We start from the raw sequence: 23,087 nt of genomic DNA on the forward strand, positions 1-23,087 counted from the left end.
ATGATGTCCGTGTGTGGCTGAGCCAAATGCTGCCGATCCAACCACTGCCACCATCTTAAAGTTTATAACAACCCTAGCCACTAAAGCTACACTTGCAAAGTGTTCTGTCTTTTGCAAATTTTGAAAATGTCCCTTCTATCCCCAAGTCATTAATGTTTATTAAAAGGCAACAGTTACCCTAGTGCTGAGCCCTGGGATTATCACTGCTGCTCTCCAATTGGTAAAGCAACCATTCACTTTCATTCTGTTTTCTATGGCTTAACCAACTTGTTAATTCTGTGGTACTTCAGGTAGTTAAGCAATCTCTTACTAAGTGCAGCAAGTTCAGACCAACATCGCAGCTTGGGGTTAAATAGTGCAAAGTAACATTCACACCACACTAGTTTATGGGCATTGCCCATCTCCACCAAATCTAACCATCTCCCTTGACATTCAATGGCATTATCATCCCTGAATCCCCTACCATCATTATCTTAGGATTACCTTTGACCAAAACCTGAACTGGACTAGCCACCTAAATTGTGGCCACAAGAACAAGTGGAGGCTAGATTGTATACACCTTTGGGTACACTTTTTTTTTGTTAACAATCCACAAGGTCCAATACAGGTGTGTGATGGAATCCTTCATTGGTATTAACCCTTATGTCTATGGAGGATTAAAGTAGCTCAGATGGTTTATTTATTTTAATCAATAGTTTAGAATATTTGCAAGACTTGAATCTAAACATGGGTTCAGTTCCCACATCAGAAGCTACCATGAAGGATTGGCCGCCTTAACTTCCCTTCATCTGAGGTGTGGTCACTCCTCTGGTCAAACCATCACCGCCTCTGTGTCTCTAATGAGTGGCAGCCTTTTGGTCTGGTAGTTATATGGCAACTTTATTTTACCTTGTATAGAATATTTGTTATATTTGGGAGTGATTGCAGGGCTAGAATCTAATATAGAATGTGAACTGACTTTATCGCATAAATCAATAAATGAAAGGTAATTCCTCAGTATGGTGAAGTAGTTGTGAAAAGTAAGTTTGAATATTTTCTTACAAGTGTGTGTGAAACCAGAAGCAGTGATATATCAATGTTTGATTTAACTGTACTTTGCAGAGAAGCTTATCCAGACTGCACTGTTTATGAAGCGCGACTCTGCTATAATGTGGCAAAACTGATGCGTCTTGATGCAAACAGGTAAGTACTTTCATTTAAGGACAGTACTTTCATTTCTGTCACGATGATATTTAATAACCTGCTTCACTTTTGTGACAATACAGCAGAGCTTTTTGTTTGTTCTGGTGCTAGCATACACATTACAAATGTAATTCACTTTTTCATAGCTTTCCATGGAGACACTTGTGGCTTTTGGATCACCTGTACAATACTATAGCCTCTACAGAAGTACCGTTGTGTTAGCCACCTCTGCACCCCAACCCCTTAAGGCCTTTTTCCTGTGTCTGCAGAGAAAATTCAATACATTAAGTAATCAATATCCAACTGTCGTGTGCAATGGAGTTTGTGATAATTAAAATTGCTTGTTTTCCCATTTGGAAGAACTGTCTATTCACAGCTTTATCTTTGCTCTTTTTGTTTGTTTCAATGTTTTTATTGTAAATCCTATATTTCAGGCGAAAAGCTGAGCGTAGTCGAAATTACTATTCTAAAGAAGAAACACCTGTTATGATAAACCCTAAGCCCTGCGGTCAGCTGTGCTGTTGTGTTATTAAAGGCTGTGAACAGGTATGGGAGTGATTTTAATTAGAGCTGGTTCACATTTGGTTATTTTTTCACTATTCCTGAAGAAGGGCCTGTGCCCGAAACGTCGAATCTCCTGTTCCCTGGATGCTGCCTGACCTGCTGTGCTGTTCCAGCAATAAAGTTTCAACTTTGATCTCCAGCATCTGCAGACCTCACTTTCTCCTCGATATTTTCACTATCAACCTCAAATAGGTCAGTAGATAATCGGTGTGAAAATCATGTCAGGAAAGTCTTGGACAGCACCTGGATCCCTGACATCAGGTGGCAGTTTACATTTTATAATCTATTTTTCTATTATTAGTGTAGATGAACCATGGATTGGAATAAAGTGCAGAAATTGTTTTTCTTTCTAGTTACAGCTTTAATGTGTAATACTGAAGATAGCAAGCCAACATTTGCCAAAGCGTTTGTGCTTTTTATTTGGTTGGACCTCTTGTAATTGGGAATGGTTTTTCTTACTGCAGGAAAACGCTGTGGAATATTACACTAAATTAGAACAAAAACTGAAGGAGGAGTATATGAAAGAAAAGGAAAAAGTGTATGAGAAGCCGCTTGGTATGGCTTTCGTAACCTTCCAAAATGAAGGTGCAGCAGCCAGGTGAGTCAAGTTTACAAATGAGTGTTGTAGATAAGCCTTTAGAATGTGCCAGTGTTCTTTGGTGTTTGGAAAAATTTGAGAAGTTCAAAAAAGGTAAATGTTAATGAGTGATTATGCTTGATAGTCGGAAATTCAGCCTCAAGGAGAGCCAAACTTTCCGTATCTATCTTAAGTTCCTGAAGAATCTTTCATGTTTTAATCAGGTCACCCCTCATTGTTGTAATTTGAAATGAATGAGTCCAACCTTCTCAACCTCTTTTTATAAGACCGTTCTTCTATACATCAGCCTAGTGGACCTTCTATATTCTGTCTCGAATAGAGGGCCCAAAACTGTTCATAATATTCTAGCTACAGTCTGACTAGTGCCTTGTATTGATTTAGCAAAAGCTCCCTGCTCTTGGCATCATTGAGGTAGTTCAGTGGCCCCAGTCCGTTAGTGTTGAGATGATCTCGTTATTTGTCAGGACTTTGTTCTTCGATCTCTTACTCAAATTTTTACTTTGCAGGAGGCATAGGCGATTGGTACACAAACTGCAAAGTCTCTTCGTTAGTTACCACAGAAGTTGGGGTACTGTGTACAATTTTGGTCACCTGATTTAGTGACCATAATTTAATAAGATTTAACATGATTATACATATGAAAAAGAATGAACAAGAAAATAAGATTCTGATTTGGGGAAGGCCAATTTTAGGAAGACAGGATATGGCTAAAGTGGGCTGGGAGCAGTGGGCAGGAAAATCCACATCAGTCCACTGGTACGCATTCAAAAGAGTCATAGTGTAGGACCAACATGTTCCTGTAAAGGTGAAGAATGGGACTAACTAGTCCAGAGAACTCTTGATGTCAAGGCTCATATAAGACTGAATAAGGGAGTGGAGGGTGGAAAAGCTGATAAGCAGGTCCTGAAGGCTCAAAACAGCTGGTGCTGTAGAACAGATTAGAAAGTGCAGGGAATTTCTTTAAAAAAAGGAATTAGGAGAGCAAAGAAGGAACATAATAAAGCGCTGGTGGTTAACATTAAGGGAAATCCAAAGGTGTTTTGCAAGTAAATTAGGGATAGGAGAATAACCAGGAAAACGGTAGGGTGCATTAGGGACTCGAGTGGCAATCTGTACATGCATTTTTATTCATTACAGAGAAGGGCAGTGTTGGCATAGAAATCAGGGAAGGTGGCTTTGGAAAAACTCGAATGAATTAAGATCCAAAGAAACCCTACAACTATATTAAAAGAGTAACTAGGGAGACGATAGTATCCCTTAACAATCAACAAGGTTGTCTGTATGTAGGCCCACTGAAGATGGGTGAGATCCCAAATGAATATTTCTCACTTGTATTTACTGTGGAGAAAAACATGGAAGCAAGGGAACTTGTCGGGAGAATATAGTGATGTCTTGATAAGTCTCCACAATACAGAAGAGAAGGTGCTAGAGGAGAAAAAGGTTGAAAAGCCTAAGGGACAACTTTTCACCAAACAATGGTGCTTGTGTGGAATGAATTGCCAGAGAAAGTAGTTGCAATGTTTACAGTTACATTTTAAAAGACATTTGGACAGGTACATGGAGAGGAAAGACTTTGGCGTGTTACGGGCCAAACACAGGCAAATGGGGTTAGTTTAGTTTAGGAACCTGGTCAGCATTGACCGGTTGGGCTGAAGGATCTGTTTCTGTGCTGCATGATTCTGACTTTAAGTTCATTACCATTCTACCAAAGCAAGGTACTGTGAATTGTATGCAGACTTACCTTGTGTTGTTCCTCAAGTGTATTACTTGCCCATAGAGACTACTTTGCAGACTTGCAATAGGACAACTTCACAGGCACTTCAAAAAAAGTGCAAGGGATTATCTAGTTATAATCATATGGTATACTTGCCTAAACACTATTGAGCTCCTACCGCTTGTCCAGTAAGGGATGAAATTGTTGGCTGACCTGAAGCCATACAGTAACTAGAGACCTCAACAATTAAGGGACAGTTTTGTTTAATTTCACACATTGTTGCACATGGGAATTTCCTCTTAAAATGGTGCATTATCCAACTTAGCATAGAAGACTTACCTTTTGCTCTTATATCTGTTTTCCCACAGAATTCTCAGAGACTTCAATGCGTGCAAGTGTCAGGGCTGTATATTCAGTGCAGAGCCTCTGCGATCTTCGTACAGCGAGTTCCTCCATACTTCATACTGGAGTGTGAGTTATGCCCCTGATCCCCACAATATTTATTGGTAAGTTATTACTTTGTGTTGGTCTCGATAGGAGGTATCCACAAAACCATTGAGGAACTGACGACTGTGCTGAGTTGAGATGCAAGAGAAGTTGAAGCCTGGGACAGATCAGCCATGATATCATTGAATTGTGGGGGAAGGCTTGAGGGACCCAATATCCTATTCTTGCTCCTATTTCTTTTATTCTTATGTTCAACTGAGAGTTGTAAATGACATTCGCCAAGTAGTCTATCATTCAGAGATTTGGTAAAACATTATCTCTTAGCCACAATTTGAACTGAAAAGGTTGTATGGAGCCACAGTCAACTGCTGTGACCCATGAGACAGTTGCATGTGGCAGAGGATTTCAATTTTGACCTAACAACATTGAAGTCATGTGCAACTTACAGGTGAAATTGGTCATCTTGGCTATAGAACATCTCTTCAGGGTGGTGTCCTGGGCCCAACCATATTCAGCTGCTTCATCAATGACCTTCAATGTTTTCAGAAATGGGATGTTTGGCAATAATTGCACAATGTTCAGTACCATTCAGAACTCCTTGAAACAGAACAGTCCACGTTCAAATGCAACAAGATCTGGACTATCTCCAGCTGTGGGCTGACTAGTGGCAAATAACATGCCACACAATGCCAGGAAATGACCACGTTCAATAAGACAATCTTACCCCTTCCCCTTGACATTCAGTGGCATTTCCATCAACAAATCCCCCACTGTCAAAATCCTGGGTATTATAATCAACCAGAAACTCTACTGATCTTGCCAGGGCACAACAGGATTGAGATAGGCTGGAGACTTGGTCAGAGAAATGGCAGATAGAATTGAATCCAGATAAATGTGAGGTGATGCATTTTGAAAGGTCTAATGCAGGAGGGAAGTAGACAGTAAATAACAGAACCCTTAAAAGCATTGAAGTATAGGTCCACAGTTGAGGCATATATGGCATGCTTGCCTTCATCAGTTGAGGCACAGAGTATAAAAATAGGCAAGTAATGTTGCAACTGTGTGAACTTTAGTAAGGTCACGTTTGGGATACTGCATATAGTTCTGGTTGCCACACCACCAAAAGGTGCAGAAAAGATTTACCAGGATGTTACCTGGTTCGGAGGGTATTGATGATGAGGAATGATTGAAAAAACTCAGTTTGTTTTCACTTGAACACTAGAGGCTGAGGGGCAACCTGACAGAAGTTTAGAAGATTTGAGAAGCATGGATAGTTGGAGTCTTTTTTTCCCCAGGATAGAAATGTAAATTTTTAGGGGCGTTGGTTTAAGATAAAAGGGGAAAGTTTAAGGGAGATATGTGAGGCTTTTTTTTTTAAATACATGGTGGTTAGTGCCTGGGATGTACTGCCAGAGGAGGAGGTAGAAGCAGATAGTATCTTGACAGGCACAAATAGGCAGGGAATAGACATATTTGGACTGCATAGAGTCAAAAAGATTAGAAAGGCTTGTATCGGCAGAGGCTTGGTCTACCAGAGGTAGTTCCTGTGCCATAGTGTTCTGTTCTGTAGGAATACGGTGGCACCACAAGCTGGTTAGAGGCTAGGAATTCTGCAGCAAGTAAGACAGTTCTTGACACCCTGAAGCCTGTCCACCATTTACAAAATAAATCAGCAGTGTAGTGGAATACCCCCCCCCCACTTGCCTGGGTGAATGCAGCTCCAACAAAATTCAATAAGCTCAACAATCATCCAGGACAACACAACCACTTGATTGACACCATATCCACAAGCATCCACTCCCCCACTGCTAAAGCTTGGTAACAGCCGTGTGTATGGTCTCCAAGATACACTGCAAACATCTGCCAAAGGTCCTTGGACAGCACCATCCAAACCCATGACTATTTCCATTGAGCAGGACAAGGGCAGCAAATATCTATGAACACCACCCCCTGCAGGTTTCCTTCCAAACCATTCACTGTCCTGGCTCGGAAATATATTGCCATTCCTTCAGTGTCCTCCAAATTCTGGAATTCCCTCCTGAATGGCATAAGGAGTCTACCCTACAGCATGTGGTCTGCAGCAGTTCAAGAAGGCAACACACCGCAACTTTCTCAAGAGACTGGCAATAAATGCTGATCCAGCCAGTGACACCTATGTCCCATGAGAGACTAGAATAGAATAAAAAGCATTAGAGCTGATAATGTAGCCATGACATTTCCACACTCCATGATACAGATTTAAAAGCTGAAGGAAGTTGAAACCACTGGGACTGCTTTCCTAGCGTAATCTCCAAACATTGGAGTGATTTAGAAATCCAAAAGTTAGGAGTAAGCCAGGAGTAGTCTTTTGAGCCTACTTCACCACTCAGTGTGATCATGACTGATCATCCAACTCAGTACCCTGTTCCTGCTTTCTCCCTGGACCTTTTTGACCCCTTTAGCCCCAAGAACAATATCCAACAACTACTTGAAAACATTCAATATTTTGGTCTCAACCACATTTTGTATCAGAGAATTGCACAGGCTCACCAAACTCTGAAGAAATTTTTCCCCCTCTCAATCCTAAATTACTTATCCTGTATTCTTAAGCTGTGACCTCTGATTCTGGACTCCCCACTCATTGGAAACATCCTCCTTGTGTTTACCATGTCTAATCCAGTTAGAGTTCTATGTTTCTGTGAGATCCCCTCATCTTCTAAACTCCAGTGATTCTGGTCCTAACTGATCCAGTCTTTGTCAGTCTTGCCATCCCAGGGATCAGTCTAGTTTTGAAATGTAAGTTGAGCAGGGATTGCCAAATATTATCTTGATCCAAATATTCAGACACTGCTTCCACTATCTTTTGTGCAAGAGTTCCAAAGACTCGTGGCGCTGTAAGAAAACAATTTCTCATCTTCCTCAAATGGGTAATCCCTTTTAATCAGTGGTACCTAATTCTAGGTTCTAGAACATCTTTCCACATCCAGGTATTGGTCTAGTAAATCATCTTCGAACTGTCCCCCAGTGCATTTACATCTTTCCAAAAGTAAGGAGATCATGTTGTAAAGCAGGTAGTGTTTTGTCACAAGATTTATTGGATTCACTTTCATGGTTTATTTTGGTAGGATTTCATTTTGTGACTCCTGTTGTTGGCCCAGCAGGGTAACTAGTCCACCCAGGTCTCAGTAATGTTGGTAAATCTCTGCTGCTCGCTCCTTCAGTTTGCGAGGTTGAACTGGGGAAAGATAAAGTCCATCAGCTTGCTTCACCTGAGTATTTCACTTGGTAAGCCTATGTGTCCTGCAAGACACATGGGTCACTGGTTAGCACTGCTACCTCACATGGCCATGGATCCGGGTTCGATTCCACCATCAGGCAATTGTGCATTCTCCCCTATGTCTGCATGGGTTTCCTCCCAAAGTCTAAAGATGTGCAGGTCAGGTGGATTAGCCATGGGAAATGCAGAATTGCAGGGATAGGTACAGAGGTGGGCCTGGGTAGGGTGCTCTTTGGAGCATCAGTGTGGACTCTACCTGAAAGGCCTACTTCCACAGTATGAAGATCTGTTGAGAGCTAGAATCTTGAGGTACAATGACAGTAAATAGAATCATTTTATTTACACAGGGAGCACTTGTCACTGAGGGGGATTTCATGGTGGCTGCGTTGTTTTGTCATCAACTGTGTCCTTTTTATTCTACTCTTCTTCTTGACCACTCCTGCTATCATCATTACGACAATGGACAAGTTCAATGTTACAAAGCCTGTTGAATATTTAAATGTAAGTTATTTCTTATACATCAAATTTTTTAATGAAAAGTGTTGCTTAGTTTCTGCTATTCCCCACCCCTAACTCTGCATTACAATGTATATGTTCATTCTCTCTCTCTCACGTGCGTGTGCACACACTCATTTATCTATCTTTTGGAAAAATCACAAAAACTAGAGGGAAAGACATATACTAATTTAGGGAGAGGGCTGCCTTCAAGATTAGGAAGAATTTACCCAAATTAGTTTTAAAGAGACAGTGGTCAATGCCATTAATCCGTCCCCACTTCCAGTGATCTGTCTTTGTCACTTGCAGGAACTCTTTCAGTTGCCTTTTGAATGCTTGCATGAAACCACACTCCTTTTACATGGGGCAACATGTTCCATAGTTTAGCAGTCTCTGCAAAATGAATCTCCTCTTGGCTTCTTACCTAATTATAACTAAGGTTATTTACATGGATGGGCCTTAATAGAGTCATATAACACCGAAACAAACCCTTTGGTCCAACTTGTCCATGCTGACTGAGTTCCCCAAGCTAACCTAGTGCCAGTTGCCCACGCATAGCCCATATCCCTCTAAACCTTTCCTATTCATATCCAAATGTCTTTTAAATGTTGTATTGTACCTGTGTTTACCACTTCTGGCTATTTATTCCACAAATGAATCATCCTCTGTCAGGTTCCTTTTTTAAATCTGTCCCCCATCACCTCAAAAAAAAACCCTAGTTTTGATCTCCCCCATCTTAGAGCAATGACCTTTGCCATTCACCTTATTTATGTCCCTCATGACCTTATAAACTTCTATAAGGTCACCCTCAACCTCCTATGCGCCAGTGAGAAGTCCCTATGTATCCAACCTCCTCTTATAACAAAAACCTTCCGGTTCTGTTAACACCTTGGTGAATCTTTTCTGAACCCTCTCCAATTTCCTACAGCAAGGCAACCAGAATTCTCCTCTACTCCAAAAGTGGCCCCTCCAGCATCCTGCACAACATCAATATAATGTGTCAACTCCTATACTCAGTAATCTGAGCAATGAAGGAAAGTGTGCCAAATGCTACCCTAGCCAACCTGTCTACCTGTGACGCAACTTTCATAGAACTCTGTACCTGAACCCCTAAGACACTCTGTTCAACAATACTACCCAGGACCCTACCATTAACTGTACAAGTCCTGTTTGTTTAACTAAAGTACCTTGCATTTATCCAAATCAAATTCCGTCTGCCACTCCTCAGCCCATTGGCCCAATGGATCAAGAGCTCTTTGTAATCTTAAAGATGACCTCCTTCGCCTTTGACTATACCACCAATTTTGATCTCATTCACAAACTTACGAACCATTTCTCTTAAATTTTCATTGTTAATATAAATGACAGACAAAAGTGGACTTAACTCTGGCACTATTTTAAATCCTTTAGTTATCTCCTGAAAGCCCCGAACTTTCCGAGCAAAAAAAAAGACCCTAATTGTCTAGGCCTGTCATGAAAATTCAGCACACTTTTACACCATCCTTCAATTGAATGGCCACACAGAACCATTGGGGCACTCTGAAACTTTTTCACAGCACTGATATTCAACTACATGAAGAGACTGTACTATCAAGCAAAATATACTTGACTGCTGGAGAAAAGACTTGCTTTAATGGTTGTTGTCTTAGCCTCATCAGGGTAATTTGCAAGACTTCCAATAAAGAAAGGAGAAAGTGAGGTCTGCAGATGCTGGAGATCAGAGCTGAAAATGTGTTGCTGGAAAAGCGCAGCATCCAGGGAACAGGAGAATCGACGTTTCGGGCATCAGCCCTTCTTCAGGAATGAGGAAAGTTTGTCCAGCAGGCTAAGATAAAAGGTAGGGAGGAGGGACTTGGGGGAGGGGCGTCGGAAATGTGATGGGTGGAAAGAGGTCAAGGTGAGGGTGATAGGTCAGACTGGGGTGGGGGCGGAGAGGTCGGGAAGAAGATTGCAGGTTAGGAAGGCGGTGCTGAATTCGAGGGATTTGACTGAGACAAGGTGGGGGGAGGGGAAATGAGGAAACTGGTGAAATCCGAGTTCATCCCTTGTGGTTGGAGGGTTCCTAGGCAGAAGATGAGGCGCTCTTCCTCCAACCGTCGTTTTGTTGTGGTTGGAGGAAGAGCGCCTCATCTTCCGCCTAGGAACCCTCCAACCACAAGGGATGAACTCGGATTTCACCAGTTTCCTCATTTCCCCTCCCCCCACCTTATCTCAGTCAAATCCCTCGAACTCAGCACCGCCTTCCTAACCTGCAATCTTCTTCCTGACCTCTCCGCCCCCACCCCAGTCTGACCTATCACCCTCACCTTGACCTCTTTCCACCTATCACATTTCCAACGCCCCTCCCCCAAGTCCCTCCTCCCTACCTTTTATCTTAGCCTGCTGGACAAACTTTCCTCATTCCTGAAGAAGGGCTGATGCCCGAAACGTCGATTCTCCTGTTCCCTGGATGCTGCCTGACCTGCTGCGCTTTTCCAGCAACACATTTTCAGCTTTGTTAAGGTCTTAACCCAGGCAAGTTGACTGGCATTCTTCTCCTCAGAAGCTGCCTGATGTGCTGCTTTTCCAGCATCTCTCACTCGATTCTGATCTCCAGAATCTGCCGTCCTCACTTTTTCTTGGTCAGAATATTATATAGAGAAATGACTCGGCAAATAGTTGTCACGCATTTTGTTGATTTGAATCAAGTGCAGTGCATGTACATGATCTTTGTTTGCAAACATCAAGTCTGAGTATTAATATATGTAGTTAAAAATCTCAAGTCGAAGAATGTGGTGCTGGAAAAGCACAGCTGCTCTGGCAGCATCCAAGGAGCAGGAGAATAGACGTTTCCAGCATAAGCTTTTCATACGATGTCGATTCTCCTGCTCCTCAGATGCTGCCTGACCGGCTGTGCTTTTCCAGCACCACACTCTTCGACTCTGATCTCCAGCATCTGCATTGCTCACTTTCTCCCAAAAATATCACGATACCAGGTTATAGTCCAACAGGTTTATTTGGAAGTAGTGCTCCTTCAGGTAACTAGTTGGGCGGAAACATAAGACACAGAATTTATAGCAAAAGATCATAGTGTCATGCATTAAAGCAATATATTGAACAAATCTAGATTGCTGTTAAGTCTAACCTGGCATTGTGTGATTTTTAACTTGGTCCACTCCAGTCCAACACCAGCACCTCCACGTCATTAATATATGTAGCTTCTAATACAAAAGTGCGAAACACTGAGCGCAACTGACTATCCTAAATTGATGAGGTGTTGGACTGGGATGAACAAAGTTAAAATTCACAACACCAGGTTATATTATTCAATGTATCATATCAGTTGAATGTCACTATGGTCTTGTGCTATAGATTGTGTCTTATGATCCTGCCCCACTAGCTACCTGATGGAAGATGCATCGCCCCAAAAGCTAGTACTTCCAAATAAACTTGTTAGACTATAACCTGGTGTTGTGATTTTTAAGGAGAAAGTGAGGTCTGCAGATGCTGGAGATCAGAGATGGAAATGTGTTGCTGGAAAAGCGCAGCAGGTCAGGCAGCATCTAGGGAACAGGAAAATCGACGTTTCGGGCATTAGCCCTTCTTCAGGAATGAGGCTTCCTGAAGAAGGGCTAATGCCCGAAACGTCGATTCTCCTGTTCCCTAGATGCTGCCTGACCCATTGTGATTTTTAACCTTATCCTAAATTGATTGTCACTGTAACTTTTTGCATATTCAGAATTATCCAGCAAATGTCCAATTCTTGACACGTTTTAATGGAAGCTGAGTATTTGCAAGTGTGGGCTGGTTGGGCACTGTCAGTACTTTGCCTGTTGAACAGCCAAGATGGTGACTGTTAAATATGATCATGACAGTCTTTGGGATGTTCGGCGTCAAAACTGGTCTTTCACTAGCACTGAAATTGACATCCCACACTCCTCATTTGTGATGGGCAGAATGTTTGTTTTTTTTCAGCCTGAAGGCAGTATCCTGTTAATGGTGAACACCACTACCATACAGTGTCAGTGTGAAACTGCTAACTTCACGTGTTGCCCAATGTTTTGACGCGCTTTCCCTTAAAACTGGGCACTTTTAAGACCGAGGGTGACAGGCTTGTGTGTGCATTTTGCAGCAAAAGATGATCTAATCTGGTTAGCCATTATAGTGTAGGATAGCCTTGTTGTGCTCTATTTCAGCGTTGAAAAGTGTGGTGCTGGAAACTTATGCCGAAACATCGATTCTCCTGCTCCTCAGATGCTGCCTGGCCTGCTGCGCGTTTCCAGCACCACACTTTTCACCTCTGGTCTCCAGCATCTGCAGTCCTCACTTTCTCCTATGTGCTCTATTTCAGCATCAAGTTTGTATGGTGACCAAATGGCTCTGGTCATCTTGATGACATTGCAAATGAGGCCAATTGTGTAGTGCATGCAACAGTAGGAACCCCAATATGTATATTGACCAGTGAACGTAGGTTTTCCAATAGAACTGTTCCATTTCAAATGTGAGGTTGATTACAGAATGGAGCCCATTAAAACAAGTTAAAAAAAATTTTGCATGCAGCCGAAAATTCAGAGAGCAGATTTATCAATATGTTAGTAGTATGTAAGCTGTTGGTGGTTAGGTGTCGTGCTGTCAACCACCGGTTTCTCGTGTTATCCAACAAAACGTTTTGAGAGCTAGCAGAGATCCCACACAACAACATCAAAATGGGCATGCATAGTGTCATTGAAACTGAGCTCAACTGCACAAGTTACCATGGTGACAGGTCTGGATTGCCATGATTTGGTGTTGCAATGTACATGTCAATGGCTTCCTTAAGTGGTTCATTGGTAAATGATGTTGCGATCACTGATTCCCCAACCATTGTCATCCTGGGATTACCATTGATCAGAAACTCAACTATATAGCCATGTAAATACTGTTGCTACAGAAGCAGGTCAGAGGCTAGAGATTCTTCGGTGAGCCTCCTGACTCCCTGAAGCCTGCCCACCATCTAGAAGGCATAAGTCAGGAGGTGATGCATTCCTCCACACTTGTTTGAATGAGTGCAGCTTCAACAATGCTCGCGCTTGACACCATCCAAGACACAGCAGCCCTTTTGATTGGCACCACTTGCACAAACATCTATTCCCTCAACCACCACGTTTGGTAGCAGCAATGTGTACCATCTGCAAGATGCATGGCAAAAAATTCAGCAAGGCATCTTCGACAGCACCTTCCAAACCCACGGCAACTTCCAATTCGAAGGACCAGGGCAGTCGATACATGGAAACATCATGAGCTGCAAATGCAGTTAGAAGCCACTCCTCATCCTGACTTGTCACTGGGTCAGACTCCTGGAACTTGCTCCCAAATGGCAGGTTAACCTGTGCAACAGCCAGAAGAAGGCAATTCACCACTACCTTCTCATGGGCAAGTGGAGATGGAAATCTTGCTCAAAACTGGTTGGAGTAATTCACCTAACCTGTCATATAAGATGCAGTGTAATGAGACACATCATCTTTGTGTGTCTTGGGCAGCCTTTGCATATGTGGACACAGTGAACTGAGAGATTAAAACCTATTATGTATTTTACTCAGCGCAGCTCATTGCTCTCGCACAAGTCCAGCAACACTTTTATTAACATGCTTTTTAAGGAGCCCTTGCTTGCAGAAGAGTGTCTGGCGATATAGCAGGCCAATTAACTACAAATTTGGAACAATGCTTAAGAATGGTGTGAATTTTGTTCCGATAATCATGCTTGTTAAGAATGACTATTCCGGTCCCTTTGTCATGAGTACCAATGTCTAGTTTGAGATTTCTCTCTGCCTAGTTATAGAGTCATAGAGATGTACAAAATGGAAACAGACCCTTCGGTCCAACCTGTCCATGCCGACCAGATATCCCAACCCAATCTCATCCCACCTGCCAGCACCCAGCCCCTATCCCTCCAAACCCTTCCTATTCATATATCCATCCAAATGTCTCTTAAATGTTGTAATTGTACCAGCCTCCACCACTTCCTCTGGCAGCTCGTTCCATACACGTACCACCTTCTGCATGAATTTCACTGTTTGTTAGTTTTCCCAGATGCACTCCGATGTCAGCGATACACGAATTCAAGCAGCAAAGGCAGTAACTGTGCAGGTCCTCTCTCACTCTCGCCCTCGCCCCCCCCCCCCCCCCCCCCGTCTCTCTCTCGTTCTCGCCCTCACCCACCCCCCTCACCCTCTCCATCGCTGCCCCCTCTTTCGCCCTCGCTGGTGGCTCAGTGGTTAGCACTGCCTCACAGCACCAGGGTCCCAGGTTCAATTCCAGCCTCGGGGGACTGTCTGTGTGGAGTTAGCACATTCTCCCCGTATCTGCGTGGGTTTCCTCCGGGTGCTCCGGTTTCTTCCTACAGTCCAAAGATGTGCAGGTTAGGTGAATTGGCCATGCTAAATTGCCCGTAGTGTTAGGTACATTAGTCAGGGGGTAAATGTAGGGGAATGTGTTGCTCTTTGGAGGGTCTGTGTGGACTTGTTGGGCCGAAGGGCCTGTTTCCACACTGTAGGGAATCTAATCTAAAGTCGTCTTTTTTTTCAATTTAGAAATGACATGGGTTAACAAATGAAGTCAGTGATGGTTGTAGTACATGTCTGTTATGGTTTCGTTGCTTACAAACAGGTTGGTAGGTGGAGGTTACCAGCAAAGCTTGTAACTTGTTCAGGATAATTGTCAAATGACCGTTGTAGATCCTGATTTTCAACCACTTGACTCCATGCATCAAAAACATTTAAACTGATTTTCTTCTCTATTTCTTTCTCGCAGAATCCCATCATTACGCAGTTTTTTCCAACAGTCCTACTATGGTGTTTCTCTGCACTTCTCCCAACCATTGTTTACTACTCAGGATTTTTTGAAGCACATTGGACAAGGTATTTTCATTGAATTCTGTGTTTTCACTGAGTGTTTCTATTTTTTAAACAAAGTTTTCTGTTCTAGATACATGAAAATGGCAGAAACCTGCTGAGTCAGAGTCCGTTGTTTGTTCAGTGTTTGGAATCTGCGATGAAATCCTCTGTTTGTATCTTTTTTGCTCTGAGTAAGCCAGCAATCTGTGATAACATTTTTGGAGCAGATAGTGTCAAGAATTGTCAGGTGGGGCATTCAGTTCTGCTCTACACAAGTAAAACCTCTGTCTGAACCCACAATCCAAGAATTTCCATGTTCCTCATCTATCTCATTCAATTTTCCTTCCTCTGGCAAAATCATGTTACAGTGGTTTCCTATCTTATGGTAATGTCCCTTGCCTTTTCAAAAACATTTTGTATTACTTTCTCTGCCTGCAAGCTACCAATCCATGTCAACTTTGTTTTTCCAGTCCTTAAAAATGAATCTATGTTCATTTTCCCGTAATTGTATGAATCAAATTTCAACCATTAGCAACAGCAAACAAACAATCTTATGCAAGGTTTGAGAAAGTTTGTAGCTCAGGTTGAGATTTAGGGTGTAGGTTTGATATCCAGACATTTCATTACCTGGCTAGGTAACATCATCAGTGGCGATCTCCAAGTGAGGCGAAGCTGTCGTCTCCTGCTTTCTATTTATGTTTGTCCTGAATGGGGTTCCTGGGGTTTGTGGTGATGTCATTTCCTGTAAGTTTTCTGAGGGGTTGATAGATGGTATCTAGATCTATGTGTTTTTATTATGGCGTTGTGGTTGGAGTGCCAGGCCTCTAGGAATTCTCTGGCATGTCGTTGCCTAGCCTGTCCCAGGATAGATGTGTTGTCCTAATCGAAATGGTGGGTTTTTTCATCCGTGTGTAGGGCTACAAGGGAGAGAGGATAGTGTCTTTTTGTGGCTAGCTGGTGTTTGTGTATCCTGGTGGCTAACTTTCTTCCTGTTTTATCCTTTATAGTGTTTGTGGCAGTCCTTGCATGGAATTTTGTAGACTACGTTGGTTTTGTCCATGGGTTGTACTGGGTCTTTTAAGTTTGTTAGTTTTTGTTTGTGTATTGGTGGGTTTGTGTGCTACTAGGCTTCCGAGGGGTCTTAGTAGTCTGGCTGTCATTTCTGAAACTACTTTGATGTATGGTAAAGTGGATAGGGTTTCTGGCTGTGTTTGGTCTGCTTGCTGTGGTTTGTTCTTGAGGGATCTGTAGACTGTGTATCTTTTTTTGAGTATCAGTTCTTCTTGAATACATTGTGTAGGTGGTTCTCCTCTGTTTTCCGAAGTTCGTCTGTGCTGCAGTGTGTGGTGGCTCGTTGGAATAGTGTTCTGATACAGCTTCATTTGTGTGTGTTGGGGTGGTTGCTGGTGTAGTTAAGTATTTGGTCAGTGTTTGTCGGTTTTCTGTATACGCAGGTTTGTAGTTCTCCATTGTCCTTTCTTTTGACTGTGACGTCCAGGAATGAGAGTTTGTTGTCAGTTTCTTCCTCCTTGGAGAACTTTATGCCTGAGAGGGTGTTGTTGATGATGTTAAATGTCTCTTGTACCTTGTTTCGTTTGTGATGACAAAGGTGTCAGCTACATAGCAGACCAAGATTTTTGGTTTGATGTTTGGTAGAGCTGTTTGTTCTAGTCTTTGCATTACCGCTTCTGCTATGAATCCTGATAGTGGAGATCCCATGGATGTGCCGTTGGTTTGTTTGTAGATTATGTTGTTGAAGGTGAAGTGGGTGGTGAGGCACAGGTCCACTAGCTTCATGATATTTTCATCGGTAATGTGATTGGTGGTTGGGGTGTGTGAGATGATCTCCTCTTATCTCTGTCAGAGTCACAAAAGACCCCTGTTTGGCTGTTATTCTTTATTGAGCCCTAAGGCCTTCGAGAGATACAACCACAATCCTCCAGCAATACTTTTTTAGTCCTGCCTATCAGATTGTAGCCTGAGAATTTTCAGCAGAAGCTTCTCCATGTCCCTTACAGCATTGCCTTTGGAGTCCTATGGCATCTATTCTTGGCCTTTCAACTGAAGATGTGTACAGCTTCTGATTTGCATAGAGAGCACCTGGCTCTAACTTCCTATATCTTTCTATACTGCTGTCTTGGTGGATTGACTTATCTAAGATTAGGTGCCCAATGAGTAAAATCATTTTCAGCCCTTGTAACAAGTTACATGCACTTGCTGTAATCCCATTGCACTTGTCCAGCCATCATCTCTGGTTGATCTAGATTTTCCTCAACGTTTGACCTTGAACCAACTCCAAATTCTATTTTTTCCACAGTGCTAATCCTCCACCTCTAATATTGTCTTTCTCTGCTCTTATTTCAGCCTATGCATGTTGTTCATTCCATTGCTGTTCTGGTTGGCCCATGATCACCATTTTCTGGAATCTTTCACTCCTCTAAAAATTCAGTATTTTATCCTACATTTTATCCCACTCTTCACCCTTCCCCTGCCCCACCTTCACATTCCATTCTTGCTTTGTTCTACTCCATGTCTGCTTTCCGCCACCCTGATGACCGAGTTCCTCTGGTGCTGTTGTGTGGTTCTCTGTTACTGTGTCATACCCTCCACCTTCTGGAATTGCCTTCTGGAAATACTCCATCTGTCTTCATTTCAGGCTGTCCTTAATACCCACTAGGCTTTTTGTAATCCATCTTACTATTACCCTTCAACCTGGCTTCCTATTACAGCATCTAGCAAAGAGCATTTTTGCGCTGAATACAGACGTGTAGAGTGGGCTTATGCTCACTTGCTAGAATGAGGACAATAATAGGAAAGTATAGATGTTCGTAAATTAGTCAGAGGGGAGAACTGAAATGTTTGCTTTTCCTCATAGGGAAGTAAAACTAAAATGCATTTGCACTTAAAAAGGTGCTGAGTGCTTTTCAAATACCTTCACTGTTGAACTATACCAAAAATGCAGACAAATTGTACATAACAAGTTCCCACAATTACCATACCTTTTTATTTTGGAAAATGATCTATCTTGGTGCTGTTCCAAGGTAAACCAAGTCACCAGGAAAGCACTCCTTTTTATTTTTTGAAATTCTATCAATCACCAAATGGTGACATTCATTGGTTCTGGGGATGCCTTGTCTAAAAGATGGCTATCTCCAATAATATAGAGTCCCCGCTGTACAGTAGTGCTCATGTCTGTAGAGGCTAATATACTATGACAGAGGCTTACAAATTTCTGTGCAGGTTTTAATTGCAGCTGTATCTCTTTCAGATCAGGGGAAAATCGAACCACCATGCACAAATGCTACACCTTCCTTATCTTCATGGTCTTGATTCTACCATCTCTGGGTCTAAGCAGGTGAGTTGGTTCTTCTGTGAAAAAGACAATCTCACATTCAGGAGATTACAGCAATTCTCCACATACTGACAGAATGTAGACGTGTGGGAACAGTGCTGGTTCGTTAGTCTTAGAATGGGAAGGGGTGATAGTTTTTTTTAATTCAACTGATGTGGGTTCACTGGTGAGACCAGCATTTATTGCCCAGTTCAAGGCAGTTGAGAATCAACCACACTGCTTTGGGTGTGGAGTTGCGTGTAGGCCAGACCAGGTTATGATCACTGCTTCCTTCTCTAAAGAATGTTAATGAACCCAGGTGGGTTATTTCTGACAATGGTTTCATGTCATCATTAGACTCTTAATTCTAGATTTTTATTGATTTGAAATTCCATCATCTGCTCTGACCACATTTGAACCCGGGAACATTTACCTGGGCCTCGAGAGTAATAGTCTAACAATAATACCACTAGACCAATTCCTCCCTTTTGTGATTTTGAATAGCATTCTGGAAGTTGGGCAAGTAGTGAAAATCTTAATTTAATCTCAACACTGAACTGAAACCTCCTATTTTAAACTTGAAATCCGATCAGAACGGAGTTGGGAAAATAAGGGAAAGAAGTGCCCCTTTGTTTCTCTGACTTTTGCATTCTGTCAGAATTGCTTCTTGCTCTTCTACATGACAGCTAAAAACCAAATTAAGCAAAACGCCCAAAGGTGTATCTTAATTATCTGAGCTACATGCAATTTGGTATAAAACTAAAAGATTAGAGAAGTGAATGTGTTTGAGTGGTGTAGGATAAGAGGGTTCTGATTGCTGAAACACCAGCGCCAGTGCTGGGAAAGTAGCGGCTGGCACAGTTGACACCTAGACTGTGCTGCTAATGTTATAGCAAGCTATATAACTGGGAAACTTAATGGCCTGGATGAGTTTGCAGAATGTTTTCTGGATAGTTCTTTGATCAGCCAGTCAAAGAGAAGGCGGTATTACACCTGTGAGATGAGATGGGATTATTAATGATCTCTCAATGAAGGTGCCATTAACTAGCAATTAAATCATTATTCTTCAATTTATTTGAGTGAAAGAAGAGTGGATCCAACTCTAGTATTTTAAACTTTAAATAAATTAGATCATGAAAGGAGAGCTGTCTAAAGTGCACAGGAAAATTAGGTTTGAGGATCGGTTAATAGAGATGCAGTGGCAGGCATTTAGGAGCACATTTCAGAATGCACAATAGATGCAGTAAGAACCAAAAATATCAATGGAAGGACCATGGGTAACACGTTTTTTTTTAAATGTCAGAATTAAATCAAAAAGCATATTGCACAAAGGTGAGTGGCGGGTCAGACGATGGGTCAGAATATTGGAGAAAAGCAAAGAATGACAAGATCAATAAGGAGGAAAAAATTTTAAAAAAAACACAAAACTAACGCATTAAGAAAATGTACTGTTTGTCAACGCCATTTTAGATTTGCACAATGTCAGCATTAATCTGACAGAAACTGAGTCGGGGAAATTTAAGAATGGAATTTATGACAGATGCATTGAATGGTATTTTGCATTAATCTTCGCGATAATGGTGACAAGTAATATAAATAGCTATATATCATGCAGTGAAAGGGAAGGTGGAACTGAGGAAAACTGCAATCACCTGAGAAAATTAAGGAGCTGTGGGTTGATAAGCCCCTAGGTCCTGCAGTATCTCCTTGTGTCTTAAAAGAAATGGCTAGTGAGATTGTTCATACTTCGCTTTTAATTTTCCAAATTCCCCAGAGTTGGAAAAGTCACAGATTGGAAAATAGCAAGTGTAACACACTTATTTAAAAAGGGAGACAGAAGACTAGAAATTGCTGGCCAACTAGCTTATGTTAAATATGTTATAGCAGGGAGCTTGTAAGAAATTCTAGGTAATCTCTGTGATCATGGTTTTGGGAAAGGGACATAATGTTTAACCAGTTTACTTTAGTTCTTTGTTCACAGCGCATTACTTCCTCTAAGGGGAACTGAAAGATGTACTGTACTTTGAATTTGCAGAAGACAATTAACAAAGTGTCAAATAGAGGGTTATTTAAGAAAATTTTAAAAAATCATGATGCAAGGAGAAACATTGGCAGGGATAGATGTTTGGCTATCTAACAAAGCGGAGAATAGACTGTAATGGGTCACATTCTGCTTGACAAAAGGTAACAAGTGGTTCCATGGTGGGACCTCCATTTTTTAAAAAAAAAATCAGTGATTTGGGTTAATATAAAGCTATACAGGTAGTTCTTAAATTTAAGCGCACACAAGGTAGAAAAGTAAGTTGTGAAGAGGACAGGAAGTTTGAAGGATATAGATAGGTTGTGACTGTGAGCAAAGATAAGCCTAATGAAGTATAATGAGAGAAAATAGGAAATAGTCTAATTCGTCAGGAAGAATAAAACAGGTAAAATTTAAATGCTAAGATAGCTAAGCTCTGATTAGCAGAGGGATCCAAGTGACCTGGGTGCATGGGTTTCTAAAGATCAGTACGCAGGTACAAGTAATTAGGAAAGCTAATATTATCGTTTTATAATGAAGAACAATGAACACAAAATTAGGGATCTATCCCTTGGTTGTACAAAGCATTGGTGAGACTGTATCTGTACACTGTACACACTGATGATCTCCTTATTTAAGGAATTCTTCAAATTCAGAAAAAGCTTATTAAATTATTCTAGTGCTAATCACCCATAGCTGCTTCAACAAAGATCTTCCATCCATCCATCGTTAGGTCAAAAGTGTAGACTTTTGCTGATGATTGCACAAGGTTCAGTATTATTTGCAACTCCTCAGATACCGAAGCAATGTCCAAATGCAACAAGACCCTGCACAGTATCCAGGCTTAAGCTTAAAGGTAGCGAGTCTCACACTCACCACATAAATGCTAGGCAATAGCCATCTCCAACAAGAGATGATCTAATAATTGTCCCTTGACACTCAATGGCATCGCAATCATTGAATCTTGAACCCTGCCCCCAGCCCTCCACTATTGTAAGGTTGCCATTGACTAGAAACTGAATTGAAGTAGCTATATTAAGTACAATGGCAACCAGAGCAGAGCAGGTCAGAGTCTCGGAATCCTGCAGTAGGTAACTCACCACCTGACTCCCCAAAGCCTGTCCACCATCTGCAATGCACAAGATCAGAGTGTGATGGAATATTCCCCACTTTCTGAATGAGTGCAGCAGCAAAAATACATAAGCCTGACACTCTTCAGGTCAAAGTAGCCTGCTTGATTAGCACCATGTCCACAAATATCCACTCCCTCCTCCACCTTGGCCCTGTATCCCACTTACACTGCAGGAATTCATCAAAGCTGTTTAGACAGCATCTTCCATTTCCACAAGTCAGACAGTTTCATACAGTGTTTATTGAATGCCTGGCCTAACATGGTTTTAAAAATAAGAGTTCATTGTGTCCACAGGGGCACTTGAGTGATAGTAAATGAGGGTGAATGGAAAGGTCATTGCCATCAGCATTAAGATACTCAAGTTTTATAATTAGACAACACACTGAATAAGATAAAATGTGGAACTTGAAACAATAAGGTTTTGGCTTAGGCTTGCAAACAGTGTCTTCTAAGTGTTGGGAGAATTTTAGAAATCATTCTCTAAATGATAAAACATGAGCTCAAACCCTTCTACCAGGCCTGATTTACATGTTATGCTTCTTGTCCCCTCAAGGTTCTCTCAGACCCGTGCAATAATCCATTTTGAGAGCTCATTCTTTACGGCGATCCATGAGAAAGCCTCAATGTTTGTTGTTTGCCTCTGCCTTGCGAAAAGTCATTTTTGGCTAAAACTTATATATCCATTTGGCCACACCTTAACTGGGATTAGAAACTCATAATTTGGACACTTGTATATAAAAATAGGTATTTATGTTACAGTAGAGTTTAGGATACGTTTTAAGGCTTCTGTCAGTTTTCTTAGAGAGGTTTCTAATCAATCTGTGCATCCTGATCATCAGGACAAAAGTATAAAATAATAGATTCTGCTTTATGATGTTTCTTTAGATTTGAGCTATGGGGGAGGCTGAGAGGTGACCTTAGCGGTTTATAAAATCATGAGGGGCATGGATAGGGTCAATAGACAAGCCCCTTTCCTTGGGGGTGGGGGGGGGTAGCAGAACCTAGATGGTGTCAGTTTAGAATCAGGTGGGGAAATATTTAAAAGGGACGTAAGCGGCAACTTTTTCACTGATAGTGGTGAATGTATGGAGTGAGCTGCCAGAGGAAGTGGTGGAGGCTGGTACGATTACAACATTTAAAAGGCACCTGGATAGGTATTTGAATAAGGAAGGGTTTAGAGGGATATGGGCCAAGTGCTGGCAAATGGGGTTAGATTAGGTTAGGCTATCTGGTCGGCATGGATGAGTTGGACCAAAGGGTCTGTTTCCGTACTGTATATTTCTAGGACTCTAAATAAGACAGTCAGCTACAAGTTCCCATAAAGCCACTCATCATCCTGAATTGGAAATTTAATGCCATTCCTCAGTATCATTGGGTCAAAATCCTGGTACATGGACTGCAACAGTTCAAGAAGGCAGCTCGACATCACCTTCTCAAGAGCAGCTAGGGTCAGGCAATAAAAAGCAGATGGGACTTCAGCCTAGGCCTCCTGGCTAA

General features: G+C 41.8%; 1 protein-coding gene across 3 annotated transcripts in view; it reads left to right on the forward strand.

Moving 5' to 3' along the window:
* The window catches only part of LOC122548516 (mechanosensitive cation channel TMEM63B-like), a 223,309-nt gene that overhangs the window by 174,064 nt on the left and 26,158 nt on the right, over positions 1 to 23,087 (forward strand). For all 3 annotated transcript variants that reach the window (XM_087984150.1, XM_087984143.1, XM_043687273.2), the window contains 7 exons: positions 1,102 to 1,182; positions 1,617 to 1,728; positions 2,211 to 2,344; positions 4,427 to 4,564; positions 8,109 to 8,262; positions 15,025 to 15,131; positions 18,376 to 18,462. In XM_087984150.1, coding sequence (XP_087840276.1) covers positions 1,102 to 1,182; positions 1,617 to 1,728; positions 2,211 to 2,344; positions 4,427 to 4,564; positions 8,109 to 8,262; positions 15,025 to 15,131; positions 18,376 to 18,462 — 813 coding nt within the window. The remainder of the gene's footprint in view (positions 1 to 1,101; positions 1,183 to 1,616; positions 1,729 to 2,210; positions 2,345 to 4,426; positions 4,565 to 8,108; positions 8,263 to 15,024; positions 15,132 to 18,375; positions 18,463 to 23,087) is intronic.

This window comes from Chiloscyllium plagiosum, unplaced genomic scaffold, assembly GCF_037043375.1.
Source record: "Chiloscyllium plagiosum isolate Xiang-an unplaced genomic scaffold, Cpla_swu_hap1 HiC_scaffold_3, whole genome shotgun sequence".
Lineage (NCBI taxonomy): Eukaryota > Metazoa > Chordata > Chondrichthyes > Orectolobiformes > Hemiscylliidae > Chiloscyllium > Chiloscyllium plagiosum.